Source organism: Octopus sinensis, linkage group LG15, assembly GCF_006345805.1.
Source record: "Octopus sinensis linkage group LG15, ASM634580v1, whole genome shotgun sequence".
Lineage (NCBI taxonomy): Eukaryota > Metazoa > Mollusca > Cephalopoda > Octopoda > Octopodidae > Octopus > Octopus sinensis.
In genome coordinates this window covers 60,051,889-60,077,929 of record NC_043011.1, presented here as the reverse complement: position 1 = coordinate 60,077,929, position 26,041 = coordinate 60,051,889, and the positions used below count along the sequence as shown (strand labels likewise).

The 26,041-nt window shown below is 32.6% G+C and overlaps 1 protein-coding gene across 1 annotated transcript in view; it reads left to right on the top strand.

Annotated features, from left to right (window-relative positions):
- Positions 1-26,041, top strand: part of LOC115219701 (diacylglycerol kinase zeta-like) — a 545,273-nt gene that overhangs the window by 345,319 nt on the left and 173,913 nt on the right. Inside the window, exon 9 of the mRNA XM_029789877.2 lies at positions 22,794-23,032. Coding sequence (XP_029645737.1) covers positions 22,794-23,032 — 239 coding nt within the window. The remainder of the gene's footprint in view (positions 1-22,793; positions 23,033-26,041) is intronic.

Here is a 26,041-nt window from a genome sequence, read left to right as displayed (position 1 = left end):
ATTTATTTCTATCTTAAGTACATAAATTTCTTGCTTGAATTTTTTACTTTTTTCTTGAATGACGTTGTATCCAAGACCTGCTTAGTTATTAATATATATATATATATATATATATATATATATATATGCAGGGCTGACTTTGATCTAATCTTTGATTTCACTATCTTTATTTAACCATGTATCATGTCATATGTTTTCCCCTTCTTCAGGGTGATCTTTGCACATTTATCTACTCCCATTTTCATCAAGCATCTCTACTAAGTGAATAGACAAAGTTGTTATTACTTTAAGCAAGAAGTTGTAAAGAATATCCACGTATAAATGTGGTTCATAGCTGTCTCATAAACCGCTGTATCCAAAACCACTTTAGTGCAGTAGTTTAACCAGTAATAGACATTTAATATTGTTTTGTCCATCCATACTTCTTTTTCAGTATTATTCATTTTATCATCTTACGTTCAATATATCTACTCATCTTTGATGCTATCTTTCAGCAATTCTGATCTCCATGAATATGGAACACCTGAATGCATTTCAGTTGTCAGCACATGCCCTGCCAGGCTTTTCTCTCTGCTTCTGCTAGCTTCAGCTTAGAAGATCTCTCTCTAGTTCCTCATATCGCTAAGAATTGCTATCAAATCTCTCTCAAACCATGTTGGATAATGTAGTCCAAGCTACACTATATTTGAATAAAAGTCTGGATGGTCACGACTGGAATGCTTTTGACAATAGGTCTGTTTGGTCAGTGCCAATTGAAACTAAGCAACATCAACTTTCAACCGTGACCTGTAAATTAACGATAGGTCTTTACAGCAATCTCTCATTGGCATCCATTTAATTTTGTTAACCTCTTCAGATGTGTGTAATTTACCTCCTCTAATTGAGTATCATGCAGCAGAAGGTGGTGTCAGTCAGCAGCTTCACAAAGCTTGGTCAAGTAGAGGAGAGCTGCAGCACGCATGGAAACTGCAGATGCAAGCTCTGGTACTGTGACACTGGTGAAAATGGTCGTGCGGGTAGCAAATATTGAATTGTGACTTTCCAGAGATTATAAAATATGGTACGAGTCAAATACTGGGGTTGATATCGTGGAGTATTTCTCTCCCTCAAATTATTGGCCTCATACTTTATATAAGAAGTTATTATCATTATTATTAGTAGCAGTAGTAGAAGTAGTAGTAGTAGTAGTAGTAGTAGTAGTAAGGTGGTGAGTTGGTTGAATTGTTAGGCTGCTGGGCAAAAATGCTTAGCAGTATTTCATCCATCTTCAACTTTCTAAGTTCAAATTCTATTGAAATTGAGTTTGCTTTTTTGCATTCTTGTGGTCAGTATAATAAGTACCAATTGAGCACTGGTTTTGATGATAAGCGACTTACCCCTCCCTCAGAATTGCTGGTCTTGTGCCAAAATTTGAAGTCATTATTATTACTACTATCATTAGGCTGCAAGCTGGCAGAATCTTTAGCACGCCGGGTGAAATGCTTAGCGGTATTTTGTCTGCCACTACACTCTGAGTTCCAATTCCACTGAGGTCGATTTTGTCTTTCATCCTTTCGGGGTCAATAAATTAAGTACCAGTTGCGTACTGGGGTCAATGTAATCAACTATCCCCCACCCCAAAATGTCAGGCCTTGTGCCTATTGTAGAAAGGATTATTATTATTATTATTATTATTATTATTATTATTATTATTATTATTATTATTATATCATCATCATCATTACATAACAGTAAGAGTGTGATACAATTTGTAATAAACAGAGATTGAGTCTGGTTATTGAATTGAGCAATATTTTGACAATATGTCTGTCTTTCTCAGGTTTAAAATGAAAAACGTAAAATATACAGAAATTCCTGATTTGAACTGGAATATTTCATATCCCTTTTTTAGAAACAAAAAAAAAATGATTGTTATCTATTTTCACTTTTACATAACTGGTAACCAGTTATTCCGGAGTATTCCAGTCCAGATTTTGAATTTCTGTATATCTGACCTTTTTTCTTTTTTCAATTTGAAGCTTAAGAAGATAGAAAGACAGTTGAAATATTGTTCAGTTCAATAAACAAAGTCAATCTCTATTTATTACAAACTGTGTTGCACTCTTCTTATTTTATATCTTCCTGCATGAAGAGTTACATCAATTTTCATAAATGTTGTCATCATCATCATCATCATCATTAGCAAAGTAGACAAAATGCTTAGTGGCATTTCATTTATCTTAACGTTCTGTGTTCAAATTCTAGCAAGATTGCATTTGCCTTCTATCCTTTGGGCTGATGACATAAGTACCAGTTGAACAACTATCCCCCTCTCCACCAATTTTCAGGCTTTGTACCTGTACTAGAAAGGATTGTTGTTGTTGTTATTATCATTATTATTATTATTAAGGTGGCGAGCTGGCAGAATTATTAGCGTGATGGGTGAAATGCTTAGCAGTATTTCATCTGTCTTTACATTCTGAGTTCAAATTCTGCCGAGGTCAACTTTGCCTTTCATCCTTTCAGGGTTGATAAATTAAGTACCAGTTGCGTTCTGAGGTCAATCTAATCGACTGGCCCTCTCCCCCAAAATTTCAGGCCTTGTGCCTAGAGTAGAAAAGATTATTATTATTATTATTAAGGTGGTGAGCTGGCAGAATCGCTGCTACATTCTGAGTTCAAATTCCGCTAAGGTCAACTTTGCCTTTCATCCTTTTGGGGTCGATAAATTAAGTACCAGTCAAGTACTGGGGTTGATGTAATCGACTGTCATCCTCCCCACGAATTTCAGGCCTTGTGCCTATAATAGAAAGGATTCTTATCCTTACTGTTATTAGTTGTTGTGGCTTGTTGTGTTTTACTGCTTTGCCATGTTTTTAGATTTTGCTTTGATTCATTAAATGAAAAATATTTTCTTTTGGATTATTTGTAAACTATGGCCTTATGGAATTTTGGAGGATTTTTTAAAGACATTATCTCAAGATGAATGAACGATCTTTTAAGAATTTATTCAATTTTTGAAGAATCTGTTTATTTACTTATCATTGAAGGCGGTTTCATCTATGTCTAGATGACAGAGATAATTATTATAAACCTGACAGCATGAATCACACCCACAAAGAAATCTTTGTAAAAGAATAACAAAATTTTAAGAAAAAACTTAAGAAGAATATTCACTACATTGAAAAATCAAAAACAGCAACCATTCAAACTTTAACAAGCAAAATAAATGTTATATTGTTTATAAGGTTAGTAGTGATAATACAGTTTTGCCAGCATTTCTAGTCTAAGAGAGTCACATAATATAGACTAACTCCTGGGCAAAAAAAAAAGCATATGAGAGAGGTATCCAGTGAAAGAATGGGTCAAAAGAAAGTAAAGCAAAGTAGTATATATCAGATCCTTACCCAGTGGCTCATGCCATAATGCGGGAGTCGTGGTAGGGGATGGTTGGCAGTGATTTTGACTTTTGGTTCCTCATCATTTTGTGACTGGACACAGGAAGATGATAAGCACCAAATTAATTAGGAACAATCTGTGGTTTGGGGGTCTTCATTGGATATGCCAGTCTTATTGACATCCAAAAATCACAAGCCTTTCTTGAACTGTGTCTCGTCGTGGGTATTGAAAGAAAAGCCATGGGACTGGTGCTCCAGAGCAGAAAACCTGGATGCTAGATGTATGATAGTAAAGGCTATTTTATAGCTTTCTGCCTGGAGGAGGAGGTTGAGAAACAAAGATGCGAGCACCAAAGATTCTCCGAGTATAACCAGCAATGAATCTGAAAACAGTGAAAGAAATTGTATTGCTCTCAGACCCAAGAACTAACAGACTCTCTTGTCATAATGAGTGGCATTATCTGATTGTCTTGTCATGATGAGGAAATGGAAAATTAAGAGAAGTGACAGATTGTTGAAGATAGTCGAAACAAAAAGAGGACAAAGAACACTTGAACAGAAAACACCCAGATGAAAGGAGGTCCACCCTCTCTCAGCCTCCTCTTGGTAGAAAACCAACATCAAGGATTCAAATTCATCTTTAGAGATCATGGAGTTTACAGTAAGGTTATTTATTCAAGAAGGAGTTGAAGGATCTCTTGACCATTATTATGTAGGAGAAGGATGAAAGTGAGAAGGTGCTGGCTTGCAAAGAAATGAGGGCAGAAAACAGAAAGAACAGTCAATGGGTAGGTTGTTAGTGAAGACCCCTGCAGCAGTCCTCAAGCTGTCTCCCACTAAGTGTGATATATTAAGTAGCTTTCTGTGGATAAACTCTACTACAAGTGTTATAAAGGCTTTAGTCTTGGACTTGTGTACTGGAAGTTTATTTTGGTTTACTTTCATATTCACACCAGGCCCCTTATCCTCTTTTGCCAGATACTGACAACCATGTTGAGGTTTAATTTGCCCCTTTCTTTCACTTAATTCCTATATCTTTTAGTTTTTGTCTCATGTATCATTATATTCTTACTTCTTTGTCTAGTGTTCTCTCCTTACCTGCAGTTACCTCTATACTAACAATCATTTTATTGTACCTACTTGCCTCCTTTCTTCTTGATATGTATAGAAAACATTGCTGTTTATATTGTTTGTTCATATTAGTTTCTTTTTTACTTCTCCTATAATAAAACCTCTATCTCAATGGTAAGAACGTACTACCCACGTAAGATTTAGAATGGTGATATATTTAAAATCCTATCATAAATTTCCTTCTTTTCTTGTCTATCTTGCTCCATGCACTCACTTTCCAATTTATTTTCACTGAAACTGTAGCCAATTAATGGTTTAGCCAGTGTGTTTACACTAATTATTATTGTTATTACTATTTTGTTTTATGTTTAGTCATGTTCGTAATACTAATGTGGTTCCACTACAGTATTCTCCATTTAATTTCTTCCTTCACTTCTGTTTGCTGAATATCGCCTGCTTGCTTTATTCCTAAGTATTTATTAATATCTGTTCTTGCTTTAGTACTTTGATTTCTAGATATCTATATATCTCTTGTTGCCTTTTTGTTATTTTAAATTCTGTTTCTTTTTATTTTTATGGCTTTCACACACGTCTCAAGTCCCATATCCATGTAAATGTCTCTACTGAATCCTTACACTATTTATAGTGAATCTTCTAATTAGTTATCATCTCTTGCATACAGTTTTCAAGCTGTCTGTTTACAAGAGATGTAAATGTAGGCTGGCTGCTTCAATAAAGCCATTTGATGAAAAAGCAACAGAGACAACAAATCCCCCAAGAAAATTCTTATTCTTATTGGAAATTGTGCTAGTTTTATATCTTCTGCTCCAAAGTATTTACTTTTCTACACCATCGATAACTTAGTTCCTTTATTAGTTTTATTCTATTTATTTGGACTCCTTTTAGTTTACAAATGCATTTTGGTAGTCAATTATGGGCTGTTTACTGTTTGTCACTCTACTTCAACTGTATGTTACCATTCCTTTTTTTTATTGAGGATACGTGGCCTATGGCTAAGTTGTTGGGATCCTGAACGTAAGGTCATCAGTTCATTTCCTGGATAGAGCAACAGATTGTATGTCTTGAGCAAGGCACTTAGTTCCTCTCTGCTCCAGTTTACTCAACTGAAAATGAGTACCAGCTGATTATTGGTGTAACTCCCCCCCCCCCAGCTCTCACATTCTCAGTGTTCCACTGACTGAAGACTCAAAAAGGCTGAGAGTGTCAATATCTGCTCATGGCAACACAGCGCCTAAAACAACTGCAAAAAAGCATGGCACAAGCTACAGGTCATACTCTCTTACAAGGGACAACAACTTAGCAAGGTTTTTACTTATAAGGGACTTACCCCCTCTATCCATATATCTCTCAGCAAGATAAGCTCCTGCCTCTTTGGTAAGATTTTGCACTTTAACTGGCATACGAAAATGTCAGAATATGGAAGTTGACTATTTATATGATGTTGCTAGACAAATGAATGATCTACAGTTAATGTTTTGTTGCTAATGTTTACCCTTTTGTTTCCCCTGACCAGATAGACCTATAATTAAAGAGAGTCAGGCCTTGACCATCTTTCCAGTTTTTCCTTTAATATCGTATTTGGAGAACTGTATCACCAAATGTTTGTTTTTTTGTTGTTGTTTTTTTTCATGTTACAATGATAGATTGTTGTTTCAAGGATGATTTCTCTTGTTATTATTAGCTGATAAAGTGACTGACTACATAAAGCTCCTGTATTAAGAGTTGGGGTGTCAGATAAAAGTTCTTAAGCATTTTACCCACCCACATCTGTCCCAAATATTCTACTCATTTTATATTGAAACTGGCCAGATCCAGCCTCTCACACCTACCCTACAAGGTCATTCTAAAAACAAACATTCACACCATTGAAATCTTAGAGCTATTAGTTAATGCATGATTAATTCAAAGCAATGTGAATACATAAATATTATATTTGACCAAGTAATCTCACTGTTAAAGGGTTAAAATAGCCAAATATTAGATTTCTTTGTTACAGCATTCTGATGAGATCCCTTGCTAAGGCCTTGTTTATATCTGTAAAGTATTCTGGCTGAAAGTTTAATGCAAGCAATTCCTAGTTTATATTTTATTTCATTTATACCAAGATTATTTCTCCAGTGAATATATTTTGTAACTGACTACTTTTAATTTCTCCCTCTTTTCTGTCTCCTTTTTAATTCACGATACCTTTTTTGTTATGGTTTCCATACGTCTTCCAAATATTTATTTCAATTTTTGTCAGTCATTATATCATCCTTATTTAGTATTATTTAATATTCTGTTGAATATTCTGGAGCTTCTTTTAGATAAACCATTGTTTCAAAGAAGAATTCCTGTTTTTGAAATTGCTAAATTCATTGTCTTTATTAAGATTTCTTGTATTAACCCATCTCTTATTTCTCTCACTTCCTCTTTCCCATCGATGTTATATTCACTAAATATTTCTATTCATTTCTTTATTTTAATAATTGAGTTTCCTTTATCTAGTTCAACCAGTATCGATAGTTTCTTTCTCTTTCTATCTTCCTTCACATCACTTTTTTTGTTTACTGTGTTATCTGCAAATGTTCATTTAGCCATCGTTGTAAAGTGGTTTTTGCCTTTTCTTTTAGTTTTGTTTTGCTTTAATAATGACAATCACCAACCGAATGACTGAACTGTTTAACTGTTTTGAATGATGTTGTTTTCCTTTTATGAAAAATATCCAACATCATTGTTATAATTCTCAATGGTTTCTAGTGTTTTGTTGTTTCGTTTAACCCTTTTGACACCAGCTCGTACCTGAGACCATCTCTTGTTCAGTGATATGAAACTTCTTTTAAAGTGTTCAGATTTAAATTCTAAATCTTCTATCATAACTTTATATAAGGCTTTTTTGTTATATTCCAAATGGTATAAGGACAACTGCACTTAGATGATTGGCCCTTGATAATTATCCTCCAGATATTTGCACCCATAAGACAACTACCCACAGAAAATTGACCCCACTTTCTACATAAGACAACAGCTCTCAGAAAATTGCCCCTGGATGATTAGCCTTACTCAATTACTCCTAAAGGACAAATAACCTTGAATAATTTCCCTCATAGGACAACTGCCCTGCCCTTGAATCAATGCTCCTTGCACAATTTCCCTAATAAAGAGAAAGCAGAACTATGAGCATGCAGATACTTACAACTAATTACCAGTTATAATAATTATTAATTATACTATTATTAATTGTTGTAATTATCAATTATTGTATTTTTGTATAGCTCATAATTTGCAGTTTTAGTAATATAATTATAGCAATGGTGTTGTGGCAATTGATCTTTTTATCAAACAAAGAAAATTATGTTTCCATTGCTTTTTCAAATTGCTGATGTTATCTGTCGGTCATAACTTTTGGGCAAAAAGGGTCCCATGTGGGAAGATTGTCTTGAAGAATTTTGGTTGAACAAATAACACTCGTCAATTGGTGGTGAGGGAACAAACACTAACAACAATCTCTCTGATACACTGATACACATGTGTGTGTGTGTGAGTGCGTGTGTATATGTGTATATATTTATATATATTTATAATTTTCCTACGAAACAAAGTGTAGAAGTACTTAAGTTGAACCTGAGCCGTTAGATAAGTATAGTGGACAGAATGGAAAAAGTTCAAATCAGGCAGACAACGATTAACACCTACGTCTACGGGTTTAGTTAACATAAAATAAAGATTGCCTGAACTGAAACATATATTGATGTATTAAAGGTATAAAGAATATATAGAAATATAAAAATATATGAATACTAAAAGTATACAGAGACATAGAGATATATAAACATATTAATAATACAATATAGATAAAAATAATAGTGGAATATAGATTAAAAAACGTTTTAAAAAAAATTTTGAATATGGTATAGTAATAGGCATTAAAAAGAGTTTAGGGTTACATGTAAGAAGAAATACAGTGTTCCAACGATCGTTTCTGGAGCTCATTTGGCCAAATAACAGATGGATCTTAAGATTAATTTCCAGAGAATGCCCCTTCATCAGGGAAAAAGGAAAATGATGTTTATTCTAGATATGCGTTCACTTCTTTACAAAGGTATGTGAAAATTGGATGCTTTTATAGAAGAGCGGATATAGCTATGTAAATTAAGGAAGTTTTTTATGAGGGCTGATGGGAGTAAAATTAGATTGCTTACTTTCTTTCTAAAAATTTATATTTGTATTGGCAATATATTATTGTGCAACAGAAATTAACGCTAAGTGGGCTCAAATTTAAATCGTCTCTTGAAAGTTGAGTAGTATCTGTGGTTGCACAAATGAATAATGTCAAAGAACTTATTTAAAACAGTGGAATTAAACATGCAAAGGATAGTGTATGATTCTTTTATACACATTTGACATCTGCCAGTAATCATATTGTAAGATGGGGCCTCGTCTATGATTGGCCAAGACAATGTATAATTAATGCTCTGTAATTTTAAGTCATGTATATATCTGGCTAATGCCATTGAATTTTTATGCTTTACCTTGTCAAAAGAATTTACATGTGTTCTATATCGTTTCTTGAAGTCTTTAGTGTTTCCTATGTATATTCTGGCTTGATGTTTGTTGCTAGTCACAGTGCATTTATAGATTACGTTTTTGTGTAAACATAAGCTGGCAAGTGGACATAATTCAGGAGCTCTACAATTACATGTTTTTGCACCCCTGTCTATAATTCAAATGAATTGACTCCAGAATTTATTTTTGTTAAGCTTAGTACTTATTCTGCCAGTCTCTTTTGCTGAACCGCTAAGTGATGGGGATGTAAACACACCACCAGTTGTCAGGTGGTGGTGGTGAGGGGGGACAAACACACACACACTCACACACATTGATGTGATGGCTTCTTCCAGTTTCAATCTACTAAATCCACTCACATTGCTTTCGGGTCAGTCTGAGGCTATAATAGCAGAACCATATAGTTAAGAAGCGAGCTACTTACCATATAGCCACACCTGCACTTATGTATGGTCAGAATCTTATTCTTACTTTTTTCTGATTCTCTCCTGCCCCACATTTGTTCCTTAAGTGTTACTGAAATGTTATTAGATCTGAGGGGATTACTTCCTGTACCTCTTATTTTAAAAAGGTCAAAGGTTATTGGCTTCAAATGTATACACTCAAAACCTCCTGCTTTTATCTATAAGCTCAGAGATTTAGGTGTTTGCTGATCAGAGATGTGGGCTTTTAAGACAGATATAATTCATTTTAAATAGCGTTAAAATTTGGTAGCTTAACACTTTTGTTACCATATCTCTGTTCAATTGCTCTCCCCTTCTTTCAATTTATTTTCAAAATAATGAAAAATTTAGTGCAATAATTTTGTTGTTTCATAACAACTTAGAACATAAATCAACAGGAAATGTTGATGGATGGTCTTAATTTAGACTAGAAGTTTGAGTCATAAAGCCAGAAGCGTTCTCAAGCAGCTTAATATCATATGGTTTAACCCTCTGGTTCTACGATAGAAAATTTCAGTTTTAAAGTGATCTATTATGAAATTAAAACCGTCCATCAAAATTTTATGCTAATTTCTGTTCTAAACACCAATGGCAAAATTATTTTACTAAATTCTTTAGTTTTTTTTCAAAATTAATTGAAATAAAGGCAGAATATTTCAACAGAAATATGGTTTTATAATTATTATTATTATTATTATTATTATTATTATTATTATTAAGGTGGCGAGCTAGCAGAATCGTTAGCACACTGGACGAAATGCTTTGCAGTATTTCACCTGTTGCTACATTCTGAGTTCAAATTCCACTGAGGTCAGTTTCCGGGGTCAATACATTAAGTACCAGTGAAACACTGAGGTCAATGTATTCAACTAGTCCCAAGCCCCCAAATTTAAGGCCTTGTGCCTATAGTAGAAAGGATTATTATCATCATCATCATCATCATCATTATTATTATTATTATTATTATCATTATCATCCTCACTTTGGTGTCAAGATTTCAAAATAATTTTGAGCAACGCTTCATATACCAGTCTGATAATCCTCTCCAAGAGGTTGAAATGATTTGCCTTATATTTACTTAATGTTACTCAATGGTAAACTAAGAAACTCTACAGGCCTATGTAGCTCTTGGAGACATCAGTTTGTTTAGAAATGAACTCATTTAAAGAAATATTGAAATTTTGTTTCTCATACAAGATTTTTCTCTATTTTCTTCATAATTTCACATACTCATTTCTCTTCAGTATATTCATTCATTATTTCTGTAATTACAATAAGACTTAGATTTAGTCAAAGCATTTTTTTTTATCAAATCCACTTATTATGTAGATGAGTTATAAATAGCCACCAATTTCCATCACTGTGTGGAAAAAAGATGTTCCCCATTTTTCAGGTATTATTTTATTACAAGGCAAATTTCACACTGTATTTCACAAACCATTATCAGTTTAGGACCGTCAATAGCATTTACTTATTGAATATTTATTTATTTCTCTTTATATAATGGAAATAAGAGTTTCTTTTCCTCCTTTTTTCTTATTTAATCATTTATATATTTTGTGGCAATAATAACTCCTTTTGATTGGCTACAAGACCAAATTTTCTTTGGAAGCAGGCAACAACGGTTGGTGTCAAGATGGAAGCAACAATAGGAGAGTGTCATTTGCTGTCTAGCATTCCCTCACTGCACATCCCAGCTCGAATTTGCCATACCTTCTCTTGAATTTCCTATGAGCAAAGCAGTTTCAGTTTACAAACATTTCGTGCAATAAACAGCCTTCAGGAATAAATTAAATTCATAAACTGAGGTTCCACCATAGAGAGGAAATACTCAATCTGTCGTAAAGAGATAAAATAATATATCAAATACTTTTTGGTTTTTGTTACCTGTTTCACTCATTAGACTGCAGCCATGCTGTGGCATCACCTTTGGTGGTTTTAGTCATGTAAACTGGTCCCTGTATTTTATGCATTCTGTTGACCTCATAAATGGTTGAAAGTTAAAAAGTGTGGCTGTATTGAAAGAGGTTTGCTTCCCAACCACAAGGTCCTGGGTTCAGTCTCTCTGTGTTGTAACTTGAACAAGTGTCTTCTACTATAGCCCTGTGCCAACCAAAGCCTTGTGAGTGGATTGAGGTGATGGAAATGGAAAGAAGCCCATCGTGTATATGTATGCATATATGTGTGTGTATGTGTTTGCTTGTGTTCATCCCCCACCATCGCTTAACAACAGGTGTTGGCTTTTTTTCTCATCCTTGTAACTTTTTTTTACAGTTTTACAAATGTGATCAATAAGTACCAAACGTAGGTACTAACTTGTTTGGGATAAACCCTTCAAGGTGATGCCCCAGCAGGGCCAAACTCCTGGGACTGAAACAAGTAACAGATAAAAGATGTGAGAAACATAGTTGAATGTAAACAATAAGAGATTGGAAACCACCAGATTTTTTCTAGTCTTTCGCATTGATTTTTCATAATGAGTGTTAATACATATGCACATACGCACACACACATACACACACACACTTCTGATGGGCTTCTGCACAGTTCCCATCTAGTGTATTTCACCAATTTATTCTAAGAAAGAATTTACATGCCCAAGTTGCTGTGAAGAGGATTTGAGCCTTGACTCATGCGATTTGTAATGCACTCTTCTTAATTACACAAAAATGCTCCATAGACAAAGCAAATATTGTATTTTGCAGGTTTGAATTTTAATCAGTCTGAATTTTTAAATAGATTGAAAAATAAAATCACGAAATTATTTCTGCTATTTATCAAAATTAACGTCAATAACTGATGAGTGAAACCTTCTTCATTTGAATAGATTTAAAGCTATTTAAGAAGCTATTAACAAAATTGAACATTATAAATTAAATACTAAAATGTTTACTAAATGATATTAGTTCTTCCAAGCATTAATCTAAGACAACAAAGCAGGTTCACTGACAAGATTTGAACCACATATCCATTGATTCACAAGTGACTGCATTATCGATTACACAGTATATTCAGTTTCAACTCCAGTTTAGAAAAGGGTATCTAAATAGGTTTCTTTTAACTAATCATTGTTTTTTCTTTAAATCCTCATTTCCTGTCTTCTATCAGAAAGTTTACTTTGGGTTCATTCAGAAAGGAAGAGGGAATATAATAGAGATTTATTTCTAGAAAATGAACTATTGACATTGAGATATATACGTGTGTGTGTGTTTATATATATGCATATATATATATGTATATATATATGTATATATATATGTATATATATATATATATATATATATATATTTATATATATATTTATATATATATTTATATATATATTTATATATATATAATATGTATATATATGTATATATATATATATATGTATATATATATATGTATATATATATATATATGTATATATATATATGTATATATATATATACACACACACACACATGCCCACTATATAACAAGCAAACACTTCAGATTAGTATTGACAAAATAATTTTTTTTATTTGAAAAATCACAATTCCTTTATAGAAATATTGAATTTCTTGAAAAAAAAAATCAATAGTAATCAAAGTAATTTTGTATTTATGTAATTCCTGTATACAACACCTACTCACTCTCTTAATAACTTTGTAGACGTGAGCACATACACGGACACACTGACACACACACTCTTAATGTCAAACATCAATAAAGACTGATTCAACAATCATTTGTCTCAAAACTCATTATTGTTATAGTTGTAAAGTAAATCCTATCATTGAAAAATATAAAAATATATAGAATCAGAATGTAGCAGGACGTGACTTAAATATTTGTCTGACACTCTACCAGTTCCCGCCATCCACCCACTGCGAAATTACATTATATAAATTGCATCATTTTAAATTTCTTCAAACTACCATGTGAGCCATTATTTGGGTTTTATTTTTCTCAGCTCGACTTAAAATGGCCATACACACACACACATACATATGTATATATATTTATATATAGATATTAAAACAAAGACTAGAAAATTCGGTATATCTTTAATACCATTTTACACATGTTTTAATATATACATTTTATATATTTATATTTGTTTATATATATATATATATATATATATATATATATATATATATATACATATATATATATGCATATATATATATATAATTATTTATATATATGTATATTATATATATATATATATATATATTATATATATAATATATATGCATATATATATATATAATAATTATTTATATATATATATATATAATATATATGTATATATTATATATATATTATATATATATATATATATAATATATATATAAATATATATGCATATATATATATATATAAATATATATGCATATATATTATATATAAATATATATGCATTATATATATATATAATTATTTATATATATATATATAATTATTTATATATATATATGTACATTTATATATATATGTATATTTATATATATGTATATTTATATATATATATATATAATATATATATATATAATTATTTATATATATATATATAATTATTATATATATATATGTACATTTATATATATTTATATATATATGTATATTTATATATATATATATATGTTTGTATATGTATATATTTATATATATTTATATATATTTATATATATTTATATATTTATATATATATGTTTGTATATGTATATATTTATTAATATATGTGTGTGTGTGTATGGCACCATTATGAGTTTAAATCTCTTGCTCTGTTTCCGGCAGGAAATTGTAATACTAGCAATATAAATTAAATTGTTACAATGTGTTAATAATTCCATCTATTGCCATAAATGTACATTTTATGTAAAATTACTATTCCATTGTCATCCAATATTATATGTTTAAAATAAAAGGTTTTTATCATTATTATTACTATTATTATTGATATTGTTGTTGTTGAGAGATTATATGGCAAGCTTCTCATACAGTAAACGTTCTATAATGTCTCTTTTCTGAACATTTATTTCCATGAAAGTATTGTTAAAACTAGAAAATAATAATAATAATAATAATAATAATATTTCAAATCCTGTTTTAATAACAATCTGATACTCAAGAAAAGGTTTGTCTTTTATAGATATTTTCTAAAATTAGTTTGATGGATTTCACATAAATTATTATTCAATAGTATTAACATCTTGCTTGTTTTTTTTTGTTGTTAGCTATTGAAAAACATAACATTTAAAGGATTTTAAACACTTTGGTTATTCTAACAACTTAATCTAGACACAAAGAGGTACGGCATGGATAGGTTAGAGGGAATTGTTATTTTACAGGTTTCAGTGATCAAACAATGACCATTGGTGCAGGAGTGGCTGTGTGGTAAGTAGCTTGCTTACCAACCACATGGTCCCGGGGGTTCAGTCCTACTGCACAGCACCTTGGGCAAGTATCTTCTCCTATAGCCTTGGACTGACCAAAGCCTTATGAGTGGAGATGGTAGATGGAAACTGAAAGAATCCCATCATATATATATACAAATATAATATATATATATATATATATTGGTGCCTTGTTGTACCACTCATCTCTATATATATATATATATGTATGTATGTATATATGTATATATGTATATATTTGTATGTCTGTGTTTGTTCCCCCACCATTGCTTGACAACCACTGTTGGTGTATTTACATCCCATAACTTAGCAGTTTGGCAAAAGAAACCGATAGATTATGTACTAGACATACAAAGAATAAGTCCTGGGGTCAATTTGTTCGACTAAAGGCAGTGTTCCAGCATGGCCACAGTCAAATGACTGAAACAAATAAAAGAATGAATACTGTAGCTTTGCATTTTAGGGCTAACCCTTTTGATACCAACCCACCTAGGACTGCCCCATGCTCTTATGATTCAAATTTCTACTTTTAACCCTTTTAACCCTTTAACATTGAGAATCATGCATTACCTTGTAGCTTCAAGATTTTCATGGTGTGATTGCTTTGTTTATTCTTAGAGGGATATTGCAGGGTAAGTGTAAGAGGCTGGATCTGGTCTGAGCATAAAATGGGTGGGTGGAATATTTAGACAGGATATGGCTGATTCGAATGCTAAAAGCTTGCAGTGATCTGAATAAAAACATTCGGTTAATATTTCATTTTAATTGATGTTCCAAATGCCAGCTTTGTGACATCAAAGTTATTCTGATAAGTTCTTCATTGTTTTTCTTAATTCTTTAAGAGTCGAGTTAGTGGAGTTCAGCAGAAAGGTTAAGGCACTCATTTCTTGTACTAAGTTTATCAGTCTCTGAGGATAACTGGAGGCAAGTTGACTGAAGGCAATGAAAATGAGATGAATTCAATTTTACATTCTGTCTGCTGATTTCTACCATCCCACACCGTTACACTTGTACTCTCTCTCCCTCTCTCTCTCTCACTCTCTCCCCCCTCTCTCTCTCACACACACATGCGCATGCGCACATAGTTTCAAGTGAAATTTGGTACATAGAAATGGAACTGAATCATAATGGACATTTAGATCTGTATATATATATATATGAGTGTCTGTGTGTGTGTTTGTGTATCCATGTGTCAAATAGGATTCTGTATAGTTTCCACATACCAAATTTCACTCACATGAGACTCTGATAGAAAACATTTGCCTATGTGCTTACCTTAGAAGTGAACCCAGAACCACTTGCTCTGAACAACCTTCTTAATCACACAGCTATGCCTGACACCATGTGCCAAGAGAAACACAAAGGTGTGTGTGTGTGTGTGTGTGTGTGTGAAAAACTAACAAAAGACTGATTCATAATATATTATGAAATGATGTCATTCTTTTCTGTATTTGTTTTTATTTTATTATAATTATTTCTTTTTTTTTTATTTTTGTGGAACATGGGAACGAATAGAAGTTTTAATAATATTAGTTTAATGTGAAACAATTTATGGACTGACTTAACGCTAAGATTCACTTATGGGAATTTAAAAAACAATCTAATAAACTAACCATAAATAAAATAATTTTCAATATTTTTCAACTTGAAATTATTTTGATTCTTGACAAAAAGATTTGATGATAATATTTGTTTTGTTTTTGCTGGGTGTTTTTTTTTTATTTGCTGTCATCCTTGTAAGCAACATATATACATACATATATATATAACACCTTAGAAGCAGTTGATAAAATCTTAATTACCACTAATGAATGTCTTCTGATGAATTAGAAAATCATTAAGAATAAACTCTAATTTACTAAACTTCTTGGAATTTTATTTTCTAGAAAAATGGTTTTAATTCCTGAAAGCTAAATTCCTTACAGAATTTAATAGTTAGCTAATGTTTTGAAGTGCATTTTGCTTTGTACTTTTGAACTGAATCATTTAGTCTGGTATCTTCTGGCTAGAGAATAACTAAATCTTGCTTATACAATACAGCAGTCATTTTTCTTTTTTTAACTAACCCAAGTTTATAATTCCATGTAAAGATTGCTCTCAAAAAAAAAAAAAAATCTGAATAAAATACATTTCTGTTGTTCATTGTTGTTGCCTAGGTTACATATTATTTATTATTAGCAATGCTAGAAGGAAGGAGGAAAATAAATTTTTTAAAAACTTCAGAAATTTGAAATTAACAAATGAATTACTATGAATCTGCAAACTCGTTCTTTTAACTTTCATAGCTGGAATGAAAATGGCACGAAAGAAGTTTTCCAACATCAAACAGCCAAAGAAAAGGTTGCAAGAAACAACTCTGCAATCACATATGTATATGTGCATGTTACATAGATTACTAATTTATGGTGGTTATAAAATGCATATTTCATTACATTTCTGAAAACAAATATATATAATCAGTGAGTTAGGCCATGTAGATAGCACCAACCCCAACTCTACAACTTCACAACAACAAAAAATAAAAAAGTAGTAGTTTACATTTCAAATTATATTTTGAAACTCTGAATGAATGCATGAAATAACAGTTCTTTGAAGTTTGTCTTTTGTAGTTAGCACTGAAAACCTTTGATAAAGATTTAAAAACCCTTTTAGATCTATTGTTATAGTGTTACCTTCTTCATCCTCACCTCAGTAACTTCAGTTTCTTTTTCAATGCCAATGAAATATTCAACTATTCTGAACACATCCTTGCCTATGCTCTTCTCCATCTGTTTCTCTCTTTCTCTTTCTCTCCTTTTTATCTCTCTCTCCACTCTCTCACTCTCTCCAGCAAAGGTAGCCCTGTTTCTCCTCCACTGCAAAACCCCTGTTTCTGTCCCGCTAATTCATACTCCAGCCTCCCAACACCTGGCACAAATCTCCATCTCCCTCAATACTACTCCCCTGCCATCAAAGGAGTCTTGATTTGCAAGTTACTTCATCACCTCACAGTTGCTGGTGCCATGTAAAAATCACCCTGTACACTCTGTAAAGTGGTTGGCATTAGGAAGGACATCCAGCTGTTGAAACCCATGCCAAAGCAGAGCTTGGTGCAGTGCTCTGACTTGCTGACTTCTGTCAAACCTTCCAACCCAAGCCAGCACGGCAGGAAGATTGTTGAATGATGATTTTTATATATACACACACACACACACACACACACATACACACACACACACACACACACACACACTCATGCACACACACATCCTTGCCTAATATATTCTTTTACTTGTTTCAGTCATTTGACTGCGGCCATGCTGGAGCACCACCTTTAGTCGAGCAAATCGACCCCAGGACTTATTCTTTGTAAGCCTAGTACTTATTCTATCAGTCTCTTTTGCTGAACTGCTAAGTTACGGGGATGTAAACACACCTGCATTGGTTGCCAAGTGATGGTGGGGGAACAATCACAGATACACATACATACATACACACACACACACACACACACATATATATATATATATATATATATATATATACATATACACAACAGGCTTCTTTCAGTTTCTGTCTACCAAATCCACTCACAAGGCTTTGGTCAGCCTGAGGGTATAGTAGGAGATACTTGCACAAGATGCCACACAGAGGGAGTGAACCCAGAACCATGTGGTTGGTAAGCCAGCTACTTACCACACAGCCACCCCTTGGTTATCATTCTCAACTCCACACCATCACAATGTATCAAATCATATTGAGATACATAAAAATAAGATTTGTTTTCCTTTTCTCTAACAATGTAAGATGATACATTATTTACATTATTTACATTTGACAGATATTTGTCCTCATCTTGTTTGTTGTTTAACACAGCATTTCGGCTGATAAACTCTCCAGCCTATATCAGCCGAAACGTTGTGTTAACAACAAACAGGATGAGGACAAATATCTGTCAAATGTAAATAATGTACATAATTCCTCATCTCTGAAATATAGAAATGTAAGATGATATTGAACATTGCAAGAACCAATACCAAAGACTGTCCTACTGGCAAGGTGCCTTGTTGTTCTTTCTTCTCTCAAAGTCTTAACATTGCTCTTTAGTCCCATGTCAGCTCTGAAGAACAGATTTCCAATCAAAGTTTTCCAACCATGACCATTTGGTTATATTTTCAAATAGTGGCTGCTATTTCTTAGAGATTGAGTGACCGCGTGGAGACACTTTGATTTTAAACTATCTAACACTCAAGATCCACCATTGGCCTTACTTTGGTCTACTTTAGTTTCATACTCCTAGAATTCAGCATTTATATATCCAACTAATTAATCATCAAAAGAATTTAGTACAAAGTAATTGTTTAAAAATTAATTTGGACGTTTCAAGAATTACAAAGATTTGTTTTGCCCTTATATAACGACATTTTCTATAACATTCACCCAAACGAAAGATAAATCTCAGTTGAGATCTTTAAATAAGACACAAACATAAACAGGAGTTTGTAAATCTTAAGCAGATTACTCCATTTGGCTGAAGTTGAAAACGAAATTGAAAATTTTGTAATATCTGCAGTTATTTAAGAAAAAAATTGATTTAAAATATAAATGATGTTCTGTTCAAATTTTGTATCGTAGTTAATTACATTCAAGTAGTCTACGGCTACATCCTTTGTAATTAAATGCAAATATTTACTGTTGCCTTATATTGATGTCATAGTGATATTAAAAGAAGGAAATTTACCGTTTTGTTATTGTTGTTGTTGTCGTTTTCTAATATGTTACAAATTGTAAACTTTAATTTTCACTTAGTAATTGGAGTTTCTTTAATTCTGAAAATTCTAATGAAACATTTGATTCCATATATTGATCTAAGAATTTCAGAATTGATACTTATTATTTTTTAAAATTTGCTTGAAAGAAATAATTAAATGCTAGTGATTTTTATGTAGAAGATTTTTTTTTCCGTTTATTTTTTTCTTCTTTTTTTCGCATGTTGGCATGTTTGCCAATGATGAAATACAATAAAAGCTTGCTTGAGTTTCATCTGGTTCATGTCAAATTTAACTGCAATAAATATTTATCATTTCATTCACTTTTTAAAAATAGATTCAAATTAAAGTTAAACTCATTATCCAGATTCAACTCTCAGTCTCATCTTCATTGTTTTTAAACTGATTGTTAATTCTAACAATAGATTCACTTGCTACAGCTTTGTAGCTTTGTTTTAACAAGAAAATTTTCTCAGAAATTAATTTCATCTGACTCTTCCAAAACAACTTATTTCAAGGATTATTTTGAAAATACAAAATACACAGTCTAAATAATATATTGTATAGATTGTTTTCTTTAAGATTATTGCAGATTTAAATTTTGTAATTAGTGTTTTCAAATTATTGAGATTTTACAAATGTAAATATATCGACATTTTCTGCTGCTTTGCATCCATCTGCACACTGCATATAATAGCAGCTTAATCTCCTCCCAAACTATCCCTTCTCACCCCTGCCTTTGCACACTCAAACACACCAAGTATAAAAACACTGCCAATCACTTCAGACTAACAAGGAAACCAACTCTGACCATCCCACATTCATTTTCATCAAAAAAATATGCCCAGAGCTCAACCTTGTTGTCAATAGACTCCTCTCTCTCTCACTCTCTCTCCCTTTCACTCTCCCTCTCTCGTTCGTTAAGGGTACACATGTCTGTGAAGTGCTCAGCCAGTTGTACATTAATTTCACAGGGAGGTTGTTCCAATGATCGGATCAACTGGATCCCTTGTCATTGTAACCAATAGACTACCAGTTAGCTATATATATATAATATATATATATATAAATATATATATATATATATATAAATATATATATATATATATATATAAATATATATAATATAATATATATATATATATAATATATAAATATATATATATATATATATATAAATATATATATATATATATATATATAATATATAAATATATATATATATATATATATATATATAATATATATATATATATATATATATATCCTACCCATGCATGCATGGAAGATGGACATTAAACAGTGATGACAATGTTACGTATGTATATATTTATATGTGTTGTGTGTGTGTTTATATTCTATCTTGTGCCTGTTTCAGTCATTAGACTGTGGTGGCCATGCTGGGGCACTGCCCTCGACAAGTTTTAGCTGAACAAATTAACCCCAGTACTTATTTTTTAAAGAATGCTACTTATTCTATCTGTCTCTTTTTGCTGAACTACTAAGTTATGGGAACATCAACAAACCAATACTGGTTGTCAAGCAGTGGTGGGAAACAAACACAAAGACACACACAAATATAGAAATATATACATATATATATATATATATATATATATATATATATACGACAGGCTTCTTTCAGTTTCCATCTGTCAATCCACTCTTAAGGCTTTGGTTGACCTGGGGCTGTGGTAAGAGATACTTGTCCAAAGTGTCACACAGTGGAATTGAACCCAGAACCACGTGATTGGGAAGCAAACTTCTTACCACACAGCCATCACTGCATCTACATCTCTCTCTCTCTCTCTCTCTCTCTCTCTCTCTCTCTCTCTAATAAGTATATATATTTATATATACACACATACACTCATATATATGGAGGGAGAGAGAGAGAGAGATTGTACAAAGACTTGATATCAGGCTCATTTAATCTTCATTCACAAGGAAGAGTGACAATATTGTGCCAAAGTAAGTATCTACAAAATCAAATTATGAGTGGAAATTCTCACAATAAATGATCGATGGTTGACAGAGGTTGGGTGATATGTGTCACATATTGTTATTAGAATATGCTGGAAGACCAAGATAGACAGTGTAACAGTATAAACATCATATTATGGAATACTGTGTCTTAGAGACAATATGATACTGTTCTGTAGTATTGTGATGACTAAATTATAGACTGATAGTAGCCTCTGTCACCATCAAAAAATAGATATTAAAACAGTAATGACTGACTGATCACCATGCCTGTGCCTATCTCTCAAAATTTCTAAATTCTTATAATGTAAACAACAACCCTCACTGGTCAGAATGGATTCTTCAAAATTGGACAGAACTTGTTTACAGAAGATACAAGTTCATTTCCCTCAAGCAGCTTTTTGACTTTTTCCCACCCAAGGATTTTTTTTTTCTTTTTGTAACCTAATCTTCTACATGTTGAGGCAGCCGCACAATGTGCCTCTATTCTTGTCACAACCAGATGACAAAGGAAGATGGTAGATAGACAGCAGGAATCTCCATCCTTACCAATATAGCACAGCTGCTTCCACTGATGCCGGGCCAGCCACATGTTGCCATATCAGTAAGCTTGCAGTAAACTCCAAGCAGTATCTCTCTCTCCTTAGTATGCAGTTATTGTTGTTGTTATTTGGAAAAAAACAGACTCTGTGCAATAATGAAATATTCAGTTAAATGTTCATCAGTGTTGGTAGATACTTCTTCACACAACCCAAGAAACAATTTTCATTCAACAACAATAACAACAGTTACACAACACCCATGCAACAACAGGAATCGAACCCACATTCTGATGATCATAAAACTAATGCCTTAACCACTAGATCATGTCTTTACAATATTATTGTCCATTCTTATATAACTGGAACTGAATCCCATCAACTTACTGAGGTTTTTATGTTTTATATTGAATAGCTTCAAAGTTGTTAATGCAAACATTGATTTCTTTGGATGTAATTTTAAATGAGTTTTTATTGTCACGAAAGACTCAGACTTTAATCAATTTCCTCTCTGTAACTCTTTTATTTCCACAGTCCTACATATTGACGTGCACTAACAATATTCTCTGATTTAAAGGTGGTTTTGGTCGCACACAAAACCATAATAATATAACAGTGCCACAATGCTAACCATTGTTTTTGTTTTGCTGATATTTCTTTTTTTTTTCCTTTTTCATTTCAGGGTTCATTCAAATCTTCTCTGAGAAAAAGAAAAAAGGCATCATTAAAAAAGAAGAAAAATAAAGATGAACAGAAAACTTTTATTGTGAAGTCCATTCCGTCACCGACAACTAAACCCCTTTTGGTCTTTATCAATCCAAAGAGTGGAGGAAACCAAGGGGCCAAAATAATGCACAAGTTCTGTTGGTTACTCAACCCTCGGCAAGTCTTTGATTTAAGTCAAGGTGGCCCCACATTTGGGTAAGCATAGCATTAAGATGTATTTACATTCAATAGGATTTGGGGAGTTTTTTTTCTTTTTGATATTTAAAATATTTTTCCTTTGCTTGTTCCAGTCATATTATATTGTGGCCATGCTGGGGCACTGCCTTGAAACATTTTTTAGCTGAATGGATCGAATCCAGCACAAATTTCTTATAAAAGCCTGATACTTATTCTAGTGGTCCCTTTTGCTGAACTGCTAAATTGCAGGGACATAAACACATCAACAGGGATTGTCAAGCAGTGATAGGGGACAAATACAGACACAAAGACTCACACACACATAGTAAAAGACACTTGATCAAAGTGCCATGCAGTGAAACTAAACCAAGAACCATGTGGTTGAGAAACAAGCTTCTTACTGCACAGCCACGCCCGTGCCTGTTACGCTTTTAATTATATATATGTATATATGTATTAGGTGCAGGAGTGGCTGTGTGGTAAGTAGCTTGCTTACCAACCACATGGCTCTAAGTTCAGTCCCACTGCATGGCACCTCAGGCAGGTGTTTTCTGCTATGGCCTCGGGCCAACCAAAGCCTTGTGAGTGGATTTGGTAGACAGAAACTGAAAGAAGCCCATCATCTGTATATGTTTGTGTGTCTGTTTTTGTCCCTCCACCAAAGTTTGACAACCAATGTTGGTGTGTTTATGTCCCCGTAACTTAGTGGTTCAGCAAAAGAGACCGATAAAATAAGTACTAGGCTTACAAAGTATTGGTTTATTCGTTTACTCACATTCTTTGTTTATGTATGTGGGTATATGTATGCTTGCATGCATGTGTGTGTGTACACATGTATTTATATATGTATATATAGATAGATAGATATATGTACACACACACATATATATCATCATCATCATGCATATATATATATATATATACACTCTTATTTGTTCAAATACATGCCACTGGGCACTGAGAATTATTTCTCTTGTTTTCATTTTGTGTGTGAGTGTATGTGTGTACACAGATATACACAATAAGCTTCTTCATATTTTCTATCTTCCCTAATCCACTCCCAGGGTATCCATCAACCTGAAGCTATGGCACTTGTCCAAAGTGCTGCACAAGGGAATTGAACCTAAAACCCCACATAGTTTCAATGCTGACTTCTTAACCACACATCCAGCGCATCGCTAATATAGAAAATAATGAATGTGACAAAAAAATTAGTGATGTTATTTTTATATGGGGAATTCACATATGTTAAGTCTATTTTATATAACGGCTGAAGCTAATAAATGAAGAAAGAAGGAAACAAACAAAGAATCTTAGATGCGATAAAGTGGAAGAAGCCGATTACTTTAAGTAAAGGTAATGGGATATTTAGTAGAGTGTTTAGCTGGTGTGATTTAGTCTGGAAAATTATCTAAAAGCAACAACAATACCTACCAATACTGTTTTAGCAGAATAAACATTACAGCTAGAATTTGTAGTAGAAGCTGGTATTCATCAAGTCTCTTGGAATATTCATTGTACATGTTTCACTGTACATGTTTCATTGTCGTCATTGCTTCCCTGTCTTTTCTGTTAGATTGGTGTTGTTCCATCGCATGCATAGAAAACATTCTGGTTAGAGAAGCAGAGAAGGTTATTCATAATATATTTATTGTTAATGTCTTGTCTGATGTTCTTTGTTTGGAGACTTATTATGATTTGCCTTTTAATTCATCTCTGAGAAGATTGGTTTCATTATGATTGCATGAATGAAGCAAATTTATTGCAACTCAATTCAAAGATGGCTTAAAATTTGTGCTGTGGCTGATGACATTCACATTGCACTATTTAAATCTCAAAGAGAATCAGTAACAAATTATGCCTGACGGCATTACATTGTCTTAGATAAATATCAAAGACAAATCAGTGTTTATCCCTTGGTATAATAACAGCTAAAGTCCCTCATAACTACAAGCTTGTATTTTGTTTTAACCTACTTAAATATTATATTCTATTGGATTGGATATAATTACTGAGAAACCATTTGCCTACTTTTAGAGAATATATCTTAGAATTATATCTACTAGAGACATTTGTGTGTGTGTGTGTGTTTTGTTTTTTGTTTTTTTTAATAGTTTGGTCTGTAGAAAGGAGCTATTTCTGTGTCCATCGCACATTCAGGAAAAATGATGAGGTTGCTGTAGATAATGTTTATGATAAATATGTGCAGAGATGGATGAAGTTATATGGAAGCAGGGAGTCGGAATTGAAAGAAGAAATGATGAGCACAAGTAGAAGTCTTTCACCGTTAGTTTGTTCAATGATGGCAGATCTTAGATTTAAAAAACAACCATAACTCTTCCCGGTGACTCTGAACAACTTCCTTGTCATATATTTCTTGTAAAATGGATTTTGTGGACAGAAACTGGAATAAGATTGATGTATATACACTTATATGTGTAACTTTGTGTTTGTTTTTATCTCTGATCCCTTGGGTGAAAAGGGAAGCAGGCAGGGTTGTTGTCAGGTTCTCCTGTCAACAAATCATTCAGTTGCTTTGTGAATTTAAAGCACTATGGAGTAAGAGGTTTCTTAAGCAAAAAACGTGGGGGTTAGCATTAGGAAGATCATCCAGCTGTAAAGTAATATCTCAACATATTTGTCCAACCCAAGCAAGCATTAACAAACAGATGTAAAACAAATAAACAACTGTACTTATAACAGATCGTGCTTAATACCTGACAAAGCACTCCTTAAAATCATAACTGCAGAACCTCTCAGATGCATTTAAATTTTTTAAAATCCTACCACCTGCCCCAACCAAAAAAACTTTTTACCTTAAGGATTTGTAAAGTCACCTGTGAATTAATAAAATCTAAAATATTTTATTTTCCTTAGTGTCAATGTGCTACCAAAAGGTCTTTTGTTCTTATACTACCAAACTCCTACCTGTATAATGATCCCTTTGTTACCATATTTCTGTTGACATCCACTGCCATTGTTTCAATTATTTTTGAAAATAATCCTTTCTGCCACAGACACAAGACC